Genomic DNA, 16,991 nt, shown 5'->3' with positions numbered 1-16,991 from the left:
TGAAAGGCCCGGGCCTGGAAAAGCCTGAACTTATTGAATGATTTATTCCATGTTCCACAATTACAGCCCCTCCAACGGTTATCACTGATTCTATGAAGAGGGAGGAGGAGGAGGGGGTGGGGGGGTGAAAGAGGCGTGACGAGATGGCTGACTTGCGGGCCCTCCTCATTACGCACGTTATGCAGATAATTGCTTTTTTTTGGCGAACCTCTAATTATTCAATAGGGCTATCATCAGTGGAAGAAAGCTGAACCCAGATAGTAACTGGACTGACTGTGCAGCAATTACTCCATTTTTCTAAACTTTAATTTGAAACGTGTATGAAGACATCCAGGAGAAATTAAGTAGAAGCTTAATTATGTAATGAATTCCCAAAGAATTTGGATCTGCATTGGGATTTTAAAGGAATATTCTGGGTGTTGAAATAACTTTAGTTACACACAAGCTGTGATCTCCTTTAAAAAAAAAAAAAAAAAAAAAATATCATGGACTTTCTTTCCTGAAGGATGTTTCCAGCTTTTTCCGCTCACTAGGACCCAGAGGCAGCCTCGTACCGGCCAGTGTGGGTGAGTGCAGCGGGGGTGGGGGGAGACTACACGAAATGTCATCTTCAACATCTCAAATAAGAAGAAACACAAAACTTGAAAATCTCCACACGTGACAGCCGCGCGGCGCTATATGAGGAAAAAGGCAGCAAGCATCAGGACCAGTGGAAGAGTCAGTCACCGCTCAACCTCAGCAGCGCGCAAAACGCAGAATCACTTACTCAACACTCGCCGGCTCTCGTTTTCTGCTTTAAAAAAAAAAGAAACTGAAGCAACACATGTGAGTTTGTTTCTGCTGCGCTGCAGGACACGGACAGGACGAGCTGGTGGGAGGAAACGCAGGTAAACGGAATCTAAAGCTTTTCCAGAGAGGAAGAAAAGGACCCCCCCCCCTACACACACACACATACACACGCACGCACACACACACACACACACACACACACACACACACTTCATTCACAGCTACCACCTTTTTCCTCCTCCTCGGACCTCTTGCTCTCTTCTGTGGGACACAAGTTTCTCACACAAAAAGGGATGCTGCATGTTCCCGAGCCACACTTGCACTCAGAGGGAACCCAAAGTGGACCGGAGCGGAATTACACTTCATCTGGTGCAAGGTATACGCTCGACCGACACGTTATCTCACGGAGCGTTTTGGCTACTATTACGCACGGCTGCGCTCATTTTTGGAGGGGGCGTTTGAGCAGTACGCATTGCCTTTGCATCTGCGATTGTTCCAACACATTAACACACAGAAGAAGCTTTTCTTTTTTTCTTTCTTTTTTTTTTTTGTTTTGTTATAATCCCCACCTCTCTCTATCAGCTCCACGCATCATTATTTTGGGAAGGTGTTGATTTCGTTCCTCTGTTATCACAGTAACCTCCTTTGTCATTCTCCCCGCAGCGCACCAAAAAACGGACACTTTTACTGACTGGAGGATCAGCGCGCTCCATAAAATGATCCCAGTCGGCGACGTGATACCATGTCGCATCTCGTCTGATGTTTGACACATTTGAGGAGCTACTAAAGGAACTGGAGGAGGACATTGCAAAGTCAGAGAATTCATCCCAAGCCCCGCTGGCACCTTTTTACTGGAGTCCGAACAACAGATCGCCGTCCAGATGCAGTTTCGACTCTTCTCATTTGCCCTGATCGTATTGAACTGTATGGAGTACAGCAACTGTCAGGCGCCATCGCACCGCTGGAGGAGAAGCAAAAGAGGTAACGCGGGGTTATAACCTACAGGTCTCACAGCAGCATCCAGGCAGTGACTTTAACAGATGGTTAGAGAGTTTGTGTGGGTCACGGGAGGCAACGGTCCTAAGTCCTAAACAAGGTTTCTCTCACGGTCCTCTGAAAGTCTCCTTCTCTTCGTGTGTATGTGCACGTTCTCTGCAGGTTCTCATGGAGCACGGTGCGCAGGGAAAGTCGGAAAAAAAAACACATCAGATATCGAAAACTATCAGTGTTTGACTTTGAAATCGCACAGGTGAGAGTGTCCGACGCAGATTGTAATTCAGGAAAATTCCAGAAAATTTAAAACTAAGCCACAATTCAACTCTGCAGCATCTGGTGTAACTTATTTACCTAGTGAAAGAACATTTTCCGTATTATGTAACAGTTTCAGAGCCGGTAGCTAATGCGTAAAATGTGCGCAAAATTGGCCGCGCGTGTGGCTGTCCAAAATTAATATTAAATCGCGTTGCGTCAGTGGATTGGCTAATCGTATTTAAAGCACGTTGTCAGACGCGCTGCTAACGCCACTTCCCGATGGTGTGGCCCCAAACAAAAGGCGCCCTATATTATTTATATGTGGAACTGCTAAGAAAAAAAAAAAAAAAAAAAAGCTGCCGCTGCGGGTCGATCTATAGAGAGCAGCGGCTTATAGGAGGGGAGGGAGGCGGGGGTCGTATTGTTGGGAGTTATTTAGTGAAAGGATACGGAATCCCTTTCCTCTGACTTATGAATTGCACATCTCCACCCCAGCCCCCCTAAGCTGCTTTTAATTGATCTCATAACCACTTTGAACAATTGGTAGGAAACCCGCATGACAATCGCTCAGCGGAGGCGCGCGGAGTTGAGGAGGAGATCAGCCCCTTTGTAAATACTACTCTATCCTCTGAATGAATGAGGAGACAGTGGGATTAGGAAAGTGGCCCCTGCCGAGACCTCCTCAGACCTGTGACATAACGCATCGCCGAGATCCTCAGGGTGACCATGAGAGGAGACCGTGTAGCGGACCTTGTGGTGGTACAGTAGAAAAACTCATTTAAAGTCAGGGGAGAGACAGGGAGGGGTGGGGGGGTCTTGTAAATTGTAAGGCAATCACAGATTTAATCATATGCGCTGCGTGCCAAGGGGGAACCTCCACACTCTGCAAGCCCTCCACTGCCCATCTGCAAATAATCAGGCAAACACTGCGGGGTACTGGCACACACACGTTTTTCAGCCCCTCTGTGTGTGTCTCTCTCTCTCTCTCTGGACTGTGTGATCTTAGATAGTGTGTAGGTGATAGAGTGCAGTTTTCTTTGTGTGATCACTCTTTTATGAGAACTGTGGCTGGTATTCTGGATGGTCAAGCGGCAAATCCAAGTCTTTCCATTTGTCTTTAGGGGCCTGTTTATCTATGTAGTGTGCATGCCTGTGTGTGTGTGTGTGTGTGTGTGTGTGTGTGTGTGTGTGTGTGTGTGTGTCAGAGAGAGAGAGAGGGCTGAGCACTATAAACTACACATTGTTACCGCCAGCTCTCAGAGCGGATGTTACACTTGTCAATCTAATCCCATTCAAATATGTACAGGTTTCGGCCTTACAGTAATGCTGAAAGTGTATGTGTGTGTGTGTGTTTGGAGGGGGAGGTTGAACAGCACTTTGGGCCAAAAGTGCCATTCTAGCAAGCAGTGGCAGCCGGCCAAGTTTTCGGTATTTGCTTCCTTCCTTTATTTATCACGGTTATATTGAAAGAAGCATGTGTAAGAGATCATTGTCCAATAGGCCCAGAAATGCTTGAATATTTTTCTAGCCCTCAAGGTCCCTGTGACAGCTTTATATACAGCCTGTCTGGCATGCACGGGGAGCTATCCAAACCTATCAGGAGTGTTGAGACCCAGACATGTTCGAAACTCAGTTTGGCCACACTCCGCTCCCCAGGCGTGACAATTTTAATGCGTAACAAGACACATCCTGCGTGATTTCACAAATTTCTTTTTCCTTTTTACACGCATAAAAGTTTTGCCCTTGACATACTGCGTGCACGCGGCCACATGACTTGAGTGAGGTGTAAGGGATAGAGCCGCCGTTATAATTAGGGGATGTCAAGAAGAAAAACAGCCATCGCCTGTGACTCGGAGCGCTGCTATAATGTACGGGCACGGTCGAGATTGGGATCTTTGTGTGGTTTTCTGGGCCGATCTTGTCTTGCTCTCACACTGGATGGCATGACCCAATCTCCCACTTAGCTGTGGTAATTGTACATATACATTTTTTTTTTCATGTAAAACAGATGACAAAACATATTAAATTTACACCTCCTTACCCCCTATCCTGCCCACCAGAAACAGGGAAATGATGCCAATGAGCCCTGCTATGATATCATAGTTAGACACAAGGGTATTGCATTTCATTTTTATTCTCTGGCTAATGATGCCACCTGCTGACTACATAAAATCAGGCTGGAGCACCAGTGCTGCCTGAAGGAACAGAGACACACAGTGGGGCCCTAAGACATTTAAACAGGTAATGAATAGCTAATGGCAGTGGAGAGTGGTGAAAAGTTGCCATGCGATACTGTTAACCCTTCCACATCTACCCAGAAATCCCCAAATTTAAATTCCCAGCAGGCCTCAGCATGTTTCAGATCACATTCGACTGTGTAATCTGTTACTCAACTCCATTCCCAGATGTTTTTGAAGGACAAAAAGTGATTAGATGAAACCAGTGCAGCCTTGCAGGGCGGAGGGTGTGAGGTCAGAGATGCATGACATTTTGTACTGCTGGTGACAGTCAGCAACAAGGGTGGGTGTGTGTGTGTGTGTGTGTGTGTGTGCGGTGAGTTTTTTATGCAAAAGTACATAGAAAATAATCCTGATTTGTGGCTGAATGTGCCATTTTTTCAACAAAGACTCACATAGAGTGTGTAGAAACATGAAACTCTCAAGTATTACACTCTTGTAAATTGAGTCTGTGTTTGTTGATAATGGGGCTAAAAAAACTGGTGATTTGGAGCTATTTTCAAGTCAGATGGCTGCACAAATCAAAAAAAATGATAGCATCTCTGGACACATAGTGACCTCTCTCTTTCTAAGCGTTGGAAATCAAGCCTGTGTGTGCTGAAGGCTCATACGAAGTCCCAGGTTTGTGGGTGTAAGTGTTAATGTTGGAACCCGGCACTTCAGCGCAATATAATATGTTGATTAAGTGCCTGACGGGGAGGAGAGGGAGCGCTCCAAGAGGCTGCTTTTAAACCAGCCTTGCCACTCTCGCCTTTGGAAAAAGTGAAAAAGCTCTTTAAGATGGCACGACTGCTAACAAGGTCTTCTCACATGATGCCACTGCTCTAATCCAGGTGGTGTTAACCCCCGCATCCTGACCTTTTCTGACTCCATGAAACTGAAGGAGTCGGTTTGTTTGATTCACGTGAGGCACCAGATTGATCGGCTAACAGAAATGCTGAAGTTTGACAGTATGGAATAGCAGCAGCCCTCTCTCTTCTCCTCTCCTCTCCTCTCTTTGGAGGTTGTGCTAGTTGAAGAGAGGTGGGGGGCTTTTTAGGGGATGAGGAAGGCATATTTAAGCAGATCAGCTGGAAAGGGCTGAATGTGAACAGCATCACCTGAGAGGGATTACAGCGAGCTGAGTCTTGACCTGAGCCCGAGCTCTGGCGTCAAGGAACAGAGCTCTGTCTTTTCTCTCCCAGGCCCCATCAGCCAGGCCTCGATAAGTGTAAATCTGTGTATGTGTGTGTGTGTGCTCAAGTATGTGTGTGTGTGTGTGAGAGAGAGAGAGAAGGAGAAAAGAGAGAGATACACGGGCAGCCTGCAGGTGCGTGTTCCCGATGCTCTAATCAAGACATCAAGTCTAGAACGACGTATACACCCCCCTATCAGCTACGCACACCCAGCCCCCCCCCCCCAGTTCTTCGACCAATCAAATCCACAGTCTGTCTCAGGGATTATCATGCCCATTAAGTACAATGATTCACTTATGTGCCGTATTGATAAATCACATTAGTCTGACCCAGCCTCCGAACTCTGTCGAAAGACTACCTCCTTGTTTGACCTACTAACCCATGCATGTCGATCCTGGCCTGTAGCACAGCTCCTGCTCCGAGTCACAGCGGTATCAGATGAAGCCGGTGAAAGGCTCCTCAGTGCGCTCATGCCATGCTACACTGCCGAAAACCCCAGCAGAGGAAAAAACATGCAGTGGCATGAACTTTCTACCGGAGAGAAAGACACTGAGAGATTCTTTCGGGCACCACGTGATAAAGTGGGGATGATCTGTTTCACTTTTTCTTTGTTTTTCCTCAGGTTAAAAAAAACAAAACAAACTACTCTTCCCCTTCTTGTAATAATCCTAAAAACTGAATGAATCCTAATGAATTTGATTGGACAAATGATCCTTTCTCTCACTTTTCTGCAGTTGGTTTGAGAATTGAACAAGGCAGGGAGGTGGGAGACAGGATTCATAATCATCTGTCAACTCTTTGCGTGTTGCTGGATCCATTTCCCATGGATGAGAAAGAGCTTGTTTTGTAACACTTCTGCACAGTTCCATTTATCACATCACAGGGTAAAAAATATTCATTGTGCGTGGATTCGGTCTCTCCTTTTCCTTTTTTTTTTTCGAGGGGAATACGCAAGGGTATCTTCTCTTCCACCCTCAATCACTGTCAGCAGAGGATCCCATGTGCTGGCAGAGCTAAATGCCAAACAGATGGTTTTATTTCAGGCTACATTTTACCACACTGTAAATGTTCATTTTTTCGGAAATGTGAAATAAAACGAACTTATTATATAAAATCTCATAATACACTCCATGTTTCCTCGTGGTGATTGGAAACTCCCGAGCAGCAGACAAATAGTGCAGTGTCCCTCCAGAGCGTGAGGGCGATTTTGTAACCCTCACCTATGCCCGTTCCCTCAATTGCACACTCCCCTGAAGCAATTACACCTTAATATGTTTCCTTATAAAGCTACTAAATATGACCAGCCAATTTGGTCCGATGCTCTCAAGTTTATTGGGCTGTAAAAATTCTAATGTGGGAATCATTTCTAAGTGCCACACATAAAACAACAACACAAAAGGAGCATTTTTTGAAAAAATGACTCATGCAAGGGCTTCATAGGTAGGAGAGCTGCCCAGAGCCGGAGATGGAGCCCCTCAGGCGTACACTGAAATGCACTTCCAGACTACTTACCTCTCACATTACTAACACACACCTCTAAAAGAATTCAGTGAAGAGCTGTTTAGAGGTAATGACATGGACACAATAGGCATCCATTGTGTTTTTCCCCCCAATGAACGTGACCATGGGGATTGTTAAAAATGACCAATTTCCCTTTTGTTATTTACAAAAATAAAGCAACTAAATTGCACTTAACTGAGTTAAATAGGCCCAGTTACCAAGGTGAACGCTAAACAGTTGTTTAAAGCAATAATCCTTCCTTTTTATTCAAAGAGTTAAATGAGAAGATTGATACCACTCTCACATATGAAGCTATGGCTAGCAGCTGTTAGCTTAGCTTAGTATAAAGACTGGGAACAGTTAAATTGGCTCTGTCCAAAGGTAGCAAAAGCCTACTAAAGCTCACTAATGAACACATTATATCAGTAATCTGTACAAAACACAGCATCACCAATTCATTGCTTTACTTATAATTGTTGATTTTACTCTTTGGTATATGTACAGAATTAACAGGATGTGATGTGTTAATTCATTAGCTTTAGAGGTGCTCAGGCCGAACCAGGCTGGCTGTGCCTCCATGTCCAGTCTTCATGCTAAGCTAAGCATATTGGCTACAGGCCCCAGCAACATATTTACTGTACAGCTGTGAGAGTCTGTCTTCATCTAATTAATAGCATTTCCACAAATGTCAACAACTTCATGGCATGCATCTCACTAACTTTGGAAAAGCCGATCTGAGACACTGTGAATGTGATTGCACACCTTCACTAAATGTGTTGAAGAGCTGTAAGGATTTACTGATCCAACAGCCCTTCGGAAGGAACCTTAATGTCTAATGTTTCTAGAAAAGGCAACACTCTGTATCTGCTCTTGTTTGCCATGTCAGTGTGTTTCTCTCTGTGCGTGCCGACCACTACCTACTTTGCATCGATCTGCAAGGCCTCGAAATCTGAAACTCAAGGAGGCCCCTTGAGAAAATACACCGACGTGTGCAGAAACAAACACACACACACACACACACACACACACACACACACACACACACACACACAATGACTCGTTTGGCGCTAAAGCCTGTTTGCATCAGTGCCTCCTTGACTGGCTGCTGCTCGACAGAACAGGGAGGTGTGGGGCTCTGATTGCTACCCCGGTGCCCACCCCTTAACACTCGACAGATGGACAGGAGTCCTTTTTTCCCCCTCTCCCTGCTTTTATGGGACCTCTAATTATGCTTACATGCCACATCAAAATAAAGCTCAGCATGCAATGCCTTTGGTATGGGGAGGAAGTGAGCTGGTCAGATGCAATAAAGGGTCTCTCTTTGGAGCCCGCCTGTAATTTGGCCATGGAGAGGTAAAGGTAAAGGTGCTGCAGCCACCACTGTCACTTACTGACTGTCTGAGGCTCTGTGTGGAATTACTGCACATCTGTTGTGTTGATACACTTGAATACTTATTAAAACAAAGAGCGACTGACTTGTTTCACAATTTGATCATGACATTCTAAGAAAGATAAATCCAGCAAAACAAAAAACAAAAAAAATAACATGCAAATATGTGACAGGATATTTTAGCCACACCCTTGATGTATCCCAGCCAGGGACTGTATGCAGCCTCTGTTATGACTTTGTTATGGTTTTGGCTGAGGTTGGGGTTACTCTTGGTAATTGGGCACCCTTAGACTAAATGAAGACTTGCCTGTGGTATTAGGCTCGGACTAGTTGGGACAAGAGCTTTGAATACTACAGGCTTACACTGGATCTTTTTGTTTTCCTGGGCATGGAGCTGTGTTGAGGCTGGCTTGTGCTTCTATCTCTGAGCTCTCAGGCCTTGTGGTGTGATGAGGGGAAGGCCTCATGGCTGCCTGCGGAGTGCAGAAGCACCCGGCGTGTTTTTAATCAGGAACAAGGCTGGGAGTCATTACTGGGCCCTCGATGCTGAGCTCATTGTCTCCCTGACTCCCTCTGTGGAGAGAGAGGAAGACACAGCGAGGGGAGGGGATAGTGTGTGAGTGAGGGGGTGTGGGGGGCAACATAGCGTGCATTTCACATGTAAAGAGGTCTTAGGGGGTCATTCCCTGTAGATTTATGTGGTCAGAAGAGAATGACCAAGGAGGAGGACAGCAATATGAAGAGAGGATGCACACAGCAGTAGAGGAGTGATTGAATGAGACATCCATCTGTCTGTTATCAGACCATAGCAATAAGATTGTAGATCAATCATGTAATGGAAGCTACAGTACGTAATATTTTGCCTTGAGGCAGCAGAGTGTATTGCTTCAGACTCACACCCTAATTATGAGCTGTGCGATCAGACAGCACCTCTGTCTTTACACCACTTTTAGCCAACACCGCCTCACATCCTAGTCGTCGAGCTGTAAGCACATTAGCCCGTCTGCTCTTCCCTGTCCTTGAGCTTGAACAAACCGCACAGATGTTCACTGTTTTTCAACATGCATTATGTGGCATACATTAAGCTGTTTTGCTGCCTTTCTTTACCGTTGCTGACGTGACTCTCCTAATAGCCTTACCTCACTAGGGACAACCATGCTGACCACAGGCCAAGAAAAAAAACAAAAAAGGGCCTTGAATTCTCTCTGAGTCTCCCAGGAAACAATGCTTTAGGTTATTGATGTTTAAACCTGCTTCTTTGTCCACTTGGGGGCAGCCCAACAAGCTGTAGAGACAACATATTTCCACATTTTTAAAGTTGATATGGGGAAACAGTTGTTTACTTACACATCCAGAAGATAAGGAGTAACAGTAGCCTTTATTTAGAGTTGACTAATGTAAGTGTAGTATTAATTCTGCCTTTAGCTGTGGTCTGGTCTGCTGATGCTAATGCTAATGCTCCACTATGTTCAACAGCTAACCAAAACAGGGAAGCTGCATGTTCATAAAACCAAAACAATGAGCGGAAAGACTGTAAAAACAAAAAAAGAACGCTGTTCGTTCATTATTCGGTTATTCATTTGATCCATTTATTGCTAATATATAAGTATTTATTACTGCTGTTTTAAGGTTTAGGGTCGTTGGTGTTAGTCTTCATTGACAGAAGCAGGGACTTTTTTTCCAGTGTGCGTACACCCAGACTGAATGGCGGCCTTGCTGACGCCTCTCACAATCAGCCTTTTGTGGGTGGATCCAACATCTTGTCAATCCAATTACAGCTCACAGTTTGCTTCCATGGTTGTTGCAGTTGGGTTTTATAAGTGAAACAGCCCACAGACAGGTGACAAATTAAAGGAAAGGACGTGGATAAATGAGTGGACCAAAACAAACGCAGATGCAGTGGGGTGGGGTGGGGGTGGTGTGTGTCACTGAATAGTTTGATGATTGTGAAAATAATGTGAATCAAGACTCTTTTATGTTCCTTTAATGTGTCACATATGTAGGTTGGCGAAGGATCTTAGTCTCAGCGGAGGCTTATTTCAAGCAGTAAAATGTTAGGCTAATGTATTAACAACAAAATGACAAAAAATATTGGTTGTAATTGGTTACCATGACACCGGTTTCAATTATCTGAACTGTTGCCACCTGTCAGTTCTGCACATTGGATCATGCCTCTGTTCACCTGTCGCTGAATACATATGAGCTGTCGTGTGTTTCTCCACCGCCGGGCCCTCTCTGCACCAGAGTGGGCCCGGCCCTGTTCGGTGTAATACAATGCATGACTGACCCAGCTTGTCGTGTGGTTGTGGTCTTCGTTGTTGTTTGTCTTGTTGTTGCCTGTGTTGACTTAAGCTCATGCATGATTTCTGTGCTTTGCTCTGGCTAAAAAGAGAAAGAATGGGCCAAATTTGTAAAAGCGTGTTATGATTTTAAAGCAGAACATTTTTTTATGTTGCGCTTTGTCAAAGAGAACATCAATTGTGGTGACTTTTCTCTCCCCATCCGGGTTTCTCACTAATCTTGTTTTAGTATCCAGACAATGAAACAAGACTGTGGTAGAGACAAATGCTAGACAGAAAAGAATAAAGCTTAAAAAGAAAAAGAAGTCCATTTACATTTCTCACATTCCTTCACTCTTTTTTCCTTTCTTGTTATGCACTTGTATTACATCTTGGCTGACTTCTCCTTAACTGGATATTATTTTATTTGGACTGGGGCCAGGTCTCAGGAGCAGCGGCCTTAGCTGTGTAAACAGCTGTCACCAGCAGGAGTCATAACTAATAGATATGTGTAGGCAGGGGTCACATGTAGTTTACATGTTTACCAGCTAATGGCTTCAGAGATGGTACTGCCCTGGTGCGGTAATGGACAGTAGTGAAGTTTAGTGGTGCAACGTATGGCTGGTTATCATCATCATCAACGACCGTGAACACACACATGCATATTCATAAGCGTAGCTAAACAGTGTCTTCTTTAAAAAAAAAAAAAGAAAGAAAGAAAAGAGTTTACATAACTGATGAGATTAAAGGTTATTTTTGGAGAAGAGGAGAATATATCTAAGCTGTTTAGAGAAGTAGAGACAACTCCTGTGGTTGAGTTACTGCACAGCCCTTTGGCACATCCAGCACCTTAGAACATTGTTGGAACAGCAGCCAATACATGACAACCCAATTTGCTGCTCATTTGTTGCAGTAAACACTGTGGCATGTAGACACAAGACAGGTACAGCTCCGTGCATCTGACTCTGCTGCCTCCATGAAATAATACACTGAGTGACCTCATGCCACCCAGAGATTTTGGATGCAAGTCTCTGTTTCTTCATCCAAAAGTTCTTTTTATCGCAACATCTAACACCTTCGTTAGACTCTAGCTCACCTGCATACCAAAGCTCTTTTTTTTTCTTTTCTTTTTGTGGCAACAGATTACGTTTCAACACCCAACGAGCGCATGTAGTGCTTTTACTGAGAGGAAATTAACTTTGCGCCACAGAAATAGTTGTTCATTTTACCTTATGTGCTCTACTCTGGCCTGTGGAATATACTCATCCTTCATACTTTATGAAAGGGTTTGTTCCAAGTTTCCCTCACAGGGCGCTGTAGAAAAGAAATGTGTACTCCTGAGGGCTGAGCGCGGCCTTTTAGAGCCAACACGAGCCGGTTCCTGTTAAGAAGCTCACGCAGTGCCAGCCATTCAGGTGCAGCTCTGTGGTTGTGTTTGAGAACATGAGGCCAGATGTGACCCAGACACCTGCTAGAGAAGGAGGTGGCGTCTCTCATCTGGATGCAGAATACCCGTCTAAACAAACTGTATATCACAGGCCCGTGAAGCACCTCAGATGAACTTCTCTTTAAAGCTCTTTTGTGTGTTTGTGTGCGTGCCTGTAATAACCTTCATGTTTTTGATCAAGACATGGCAACATTTAAAGACAGCTGAAACAACATAATGGCTTCAGTAGAAAAATATCAGTATTCTTCTAATATTTAACCCTCTAACCAGCACAGTTATCAAATCATGGTGTGGCCCTTTATCTAGCATGAAGCAGACTTCAGTTAGGTGAGAAAACAAGCAAGGTTGTCTCCTTTTCCCATGAAAGACATCATGTAGATATTGGATCTTGCCTGTTTTTTTTGGGGAGAAAAATAAGGCTTTGATGTTTAGGAGTTTTCTTTTGTGGCAGGCACCATGTGTGAAAGTGAGACCAGGTCTTTACCATCTGTCCCCTGTGGTGCACTCCACTTTTGACCCGGGCGATCACCTCAGATCTCCCTGCTGGCCTCTGCGGACGAGGAGTGTGAAGTTGTATCTTGTTAAAGGGTTAATGAGGTCGAAACTTTGCGGCAGACATTCACGTCGTGCCAACTCGAGAAGAGAGGAAAATATCCCAACAATAATAAAACTCTAAACGGAACCATTCTGCTGCATAATAAGTACTTTCACTTTTGATACTCTTGGTATATTTTGCTGATACTGTACTTTTACTTTCGTAAACTGTCACGAGAGTCGATCTTTTCATCTAACTGTCAGAGAAAATGCATATTTCCCCAAATATAAATATAAATATGAAGTTTTTCTTAAAGTATTTAGTATTTAAATATTTAGTGTTGTTTTTAACTTCTCCAACACATTTCTTTACTTTTTTCACAATAAGAGTCTGCATATTAACCGTAACAAAAGTCCATATATTAAGATTCATTATGAAAGGTTTAAGGAAAGAGGGAAAACAAAAGTGTTGGTAGAAAAAGAAATTAAGCAAAAACACAAACACTAGACCACCCACAAAGGTTCATTACTTCACTGAGCATGAAAGTGTAAAGTTGATCTTGGAGAAGCAGTTAAACAACCTCAGCGACAACAACAAAAACAAGAAAACAAACCAAAAAAAACTTTAACTCAAGGGCCACTGACTAGTTTTTTTTTTCCGCCAACCTTTAAACCGCATCCCATGGTCATCAGCAGATACACAATAGCAAAGCTTTTAGGTACTAGCAGCAAACCCCATCTACTGATGAAGGCCTAAAGATGGTGATGAAAGCTCTGGAGAAAGCAAATGAATGGACCTCCTGATTTTTATGTGAAATGAATAATTTCACTCTTAATTCTGCAGTGCATTTCATTTCCTGTCACTTTAATTCTCGTTTAACCATTTTCATGCATATCTTCACTTGCACTGACTTAATGATGCATTGAGTTTTTTTCTCTAATTCTAATTAAGTGAAGAATTTGACGACTTCTTCTGTAACAGGAACTAATACTATTTGCCTGAACATTCACATTTTTTTTAGTTTACACTCTGTTTTTGCGTGACACCTCTGCAAGAGATGAGTATCTCCCATCTGGATCTGCATATATGTTGTGCTTTCTGGCAAGTCTGAAAAATCCCCGTCCAACTCCTTTGTTTTTCAGATGTGTGAGCTGGAAGTCGGGATGAGTTTAGTCAAGGTGATGACAAATGGGGAAGGGAGAGCGAGCACGGGTTAGGGTGGGAGAGATGGAGCAATCCTACATGGGGTGCAAATATGCCAAGCATGCCCGCCGACTTCACTGATCCTCGCCTGTGATGTCCTCGTTCTCCTTCCGCGCCGAGGGGAAATCCGCGGGCCAAGTCCCTCTCGGCAGCGTGTGCGCGTGTATGTGGCAGGCGTTGTGGGTGTGTGTGTGTGTGTGTGTGAGTGAGTGAATTACTAGACTTCCAGCACGTTGAGCTACAGGTGTGAAAATTAGGTGTGAGGTTTATGTGTGATAAATTACCAACATGTGGGCTAATGGGAGCCACTCCACCTTTTACTCCACCCACCTTTTTCTCTTTTCCCTTTTCTTCTTTTCTGCTCTGAGGGGAAAACACATTTCTCCCACAGCTTGACTGGATTTGAGGGAGTGTAAATATTGAAAAATTCAAACTTCCAAAGCCTTTCCCCTTCTTTTGGGGCTCATGTCTTACTTTGCACTGCTTGTGCTTCATCTTTAGGCCGTAGTTTGATTGGTTACTGTCCTAAGACCTTTTTAGATTTATATGAGATATAACACAAAATAATCACAACAGTTTCATCCACCTGTGTTGATGAAATCATACATTTCCCTGCGGTTTATGAGATTTCTTGGAAGGAAAAACTTTAAAAAATCCCGAAAAAGTTTCAGCTGAATTTCATTGAGCACCATTTACACTGCCACCATAGTTCGTTTGCATGTCTTTCGTCTTTTTTAATTTATTGGCTTTATGTAATTGATGTGGGTGGTCTCTACATTTTGAGCCAGTACGAAAAAAATAACTAAGCCTAACTCTAATACAGTAAAAATACAGTTTCCTCTTTTTCTTCTGCAAGTATCTAAATCTTAAAAACCATAAGAGCCACAGCAAACAAGCAGCCCACATGAGTTACTGCTTGTCATTATAAAAACGTCTTCTTTCTCTAGATATTTGGACACCAGCTCCATCAGTTACATGTACAGTAGGTCCATTATATTTTGTCATGTTGGAGATTTCTCCAACAATATGAATTTCCTGACAAAAAAACAACAACAACAACAAAAAAACTTACTGTATTTTGCAAACACCTCCTGGAGAGTTGAACTAATAATTTCCAAATGTGGCGTGCATCATCTTTGGACCCTCATGACTAAAAGCTATAAAGGGATTTATTATACTCCATATAGTTTTGCAGCTTAAGTCCAATGTGTTTTGGCACAAATTTACATAGAGAGCCATGATGTATCCAGTTCAATCTTCAGAAATCGTATGTACGTCATCTCATCATCTCACTTCCTTCGACAAAGATTTTCAACTTTTATATTAATCTGAAAAGTGCTCAGCTGATAGTAGTGTAGTTGCCATTTTAATGCTAAAATACAGATACAGATCATGTATTGAGTTGCTGAGAGATGATAAAAAATGATGGAAATTTACGCAGGTGTTTCACAAGAACGTCAAAATAATTCTTTGAAAGAGTGAATAAAGATGGTTGAGAAGAAGAAGAAGAAGAAGACGACAAGTTGGCAAGAAACATAATCCACATGCTGGTCTTCTGTTGCCTGCCCAGAGACTGATAAAGCCCATCCTCGTGTGTGCTTCCATTCTTGAGTGTCATAAAGTCCTTTCTGCACCTGCGCTGACAAACGGGGCGTAGGGAGAATAAAGTGAGTATCGCCATCAAGAGAATCAAAGACAGATGCTGCGTGATGACCTGTGCCACTCAGCAGGACGTGCCAGGTTGAATTAAAAAAAAAAAAAGACAGACAGAAAGAAAAAAAATTAAAAAAACGAAGATGAGAGAGAACATATGTCAGATTTAGTTTTATCGTATGTGCATCTCACATAAAAGAAAATCCCACTCTTCATAGCTGAGCCATAAATACATAAAATACAACACCAAAAATAAAATGGAGCCTCACTCACAGCTATTTTTAAATGTGTCAAAACTCTTTTAGGATTTTTTCCCACCACTGGAACAACAGTTGAAGCGATTAGACGTTTGTAATGTTTTAGTGCATTGCTAAAATAATGTTGACACCGACTGTGAACAGATAGTTCGTTGTTTTCAAGGTCAGGCTGGACCGTAAAACATTTTATGGGACCGCAAGCCACAGTGAAGAGGCGATGCTATTACTTGGCCACCACATCAAGGTCATTGTCTCAGTTTTTTCCCCCTCTTACGTGACCGTAGGGCTTTTCCATGCTGGTCAGATGTCTGTTATGGTCAGGGGTTTTACGTGTCCATCAATGGGGGCAGAGAGTGTGAAAAGACTGCAGAGCATACCGTGAGTTTAGGTCGGCTAGGTCGCCTTTTTATTTCTAATTTTCCTCAAACAGGAATTACGAGGTCTCTTTCACATCAGGGAATCCAGATGTGGGATTTGACCCAGGACATGGGATTTAAGTTATAATCCATCATAAAGATATTAATAAGGAAGTGAACTAACCTGGGGTCCTTACATAGACTTGGAAAGAGTGCAGGGGCGAGAGCCATGATGCGTTCAGCTGGACAGATGGATGAAAGGTGCAGAGAGTCAGACTGACTACATATTCAGAAGAGAAAATGATCTGTACAGGTTAAGTTTTCTGGGAAATGTAGGAATAGTGGTCTCAATGATAGTTTCATTTACCTCCCAGAAAGACAACAAACGAGCGTCTAGCAACTCCACTGCTAACATTTTCTTTGTCGGATGGTAAATACGATCATCCGGTGAGTCAAAAGCGGTTTTCTCACCTGCATGAGTCTGTGGCTCAACCTTTTGAATCACACCAAAGTAAATTACCCCGAGCTCGTGTTTTATTGTGCACTAAAAAAAGTGTAGCTTTAAATTGGCCCCCATTTTCCAGTTGCCTGTTTGAACCGAGGTCTGCCTGTTTTACCCATTCAGTGCTTTCGAAACCACCGTCCTTTCAAGTGAGGGTTCAAATCTCCACGCTGCCCGCCTCGCCCGGTGGATCTGTGTCACAGGAACACACTCTGGCCGAGCTAATATGTCTGACAGCAAATGTGTTTGCTCAGTCTCATGCTGCAAAATCATTATAAGCAGCAGGACTGTCCTAAATTATAAACATGTGCTTACAGTATGATCTGTTAAAGTAAACTGGGGAAAAAAAAAAAATGTAGATCCTAAAACCTGACTATTTCCAGCTGGAAAAGAGTCAGAGGCAAGTCCAACATATTT

General features: G+C 43.4%; 1 protein-coding gene across 3 annotated transcripts in view; it reads left to right on the top strand.

Moving 5' to 3' along the window:
• Nucleotides 1-461: 461 nt before the first annotated feature.
• rspo2 (R-spondin 2) overlaps nt 462-16,991 on the top strand; it is a 58,268-nt gene continuing 41,738 nt past the window's right edge. Inside the window, exons 1-2 of one of the 3 annotated variants that reach the window (XM_056379680.1) lie at nt 462-566; nt 1,453-1,770. In XM_056379680.1, the coding sequence (XP_056235655.1) occupies nt 1,671-1,770 (100 nt within the window). In that variant the 5' untranslated portion in view covers nt 462-566; nt 1,453-1,670. Of the gene's footprint in view, nt 567-589; nt 888-979; nt 1,166-1,452; nt 1,771-16,991 lie in introns of those variants that run through there. The other 2 variants (XM_056379678.1, XM_056379679.1) reach the window with 2 other exon arrangements.

This window comes from Seriola aureovittata, chromosome 7 (genome assembly GCF_021018895.1).
Source record: "Seriola aureovittata isolate HTS-2021-v1 ecotype China chromosome 7, ASM2101889v1, whole genome shotgun sequence".
Classification (NCBI taxonomy): Eukaryota; Metazoa; Chordata; class Actinopteri; order Carangiformes; family Carangidae; genus Seriola; species Seriola aureovittata.
Note: the sequence above shows the minus strand (reverse complement) of the source record. Positions and strands in the feature narration are given on the sequence as shown.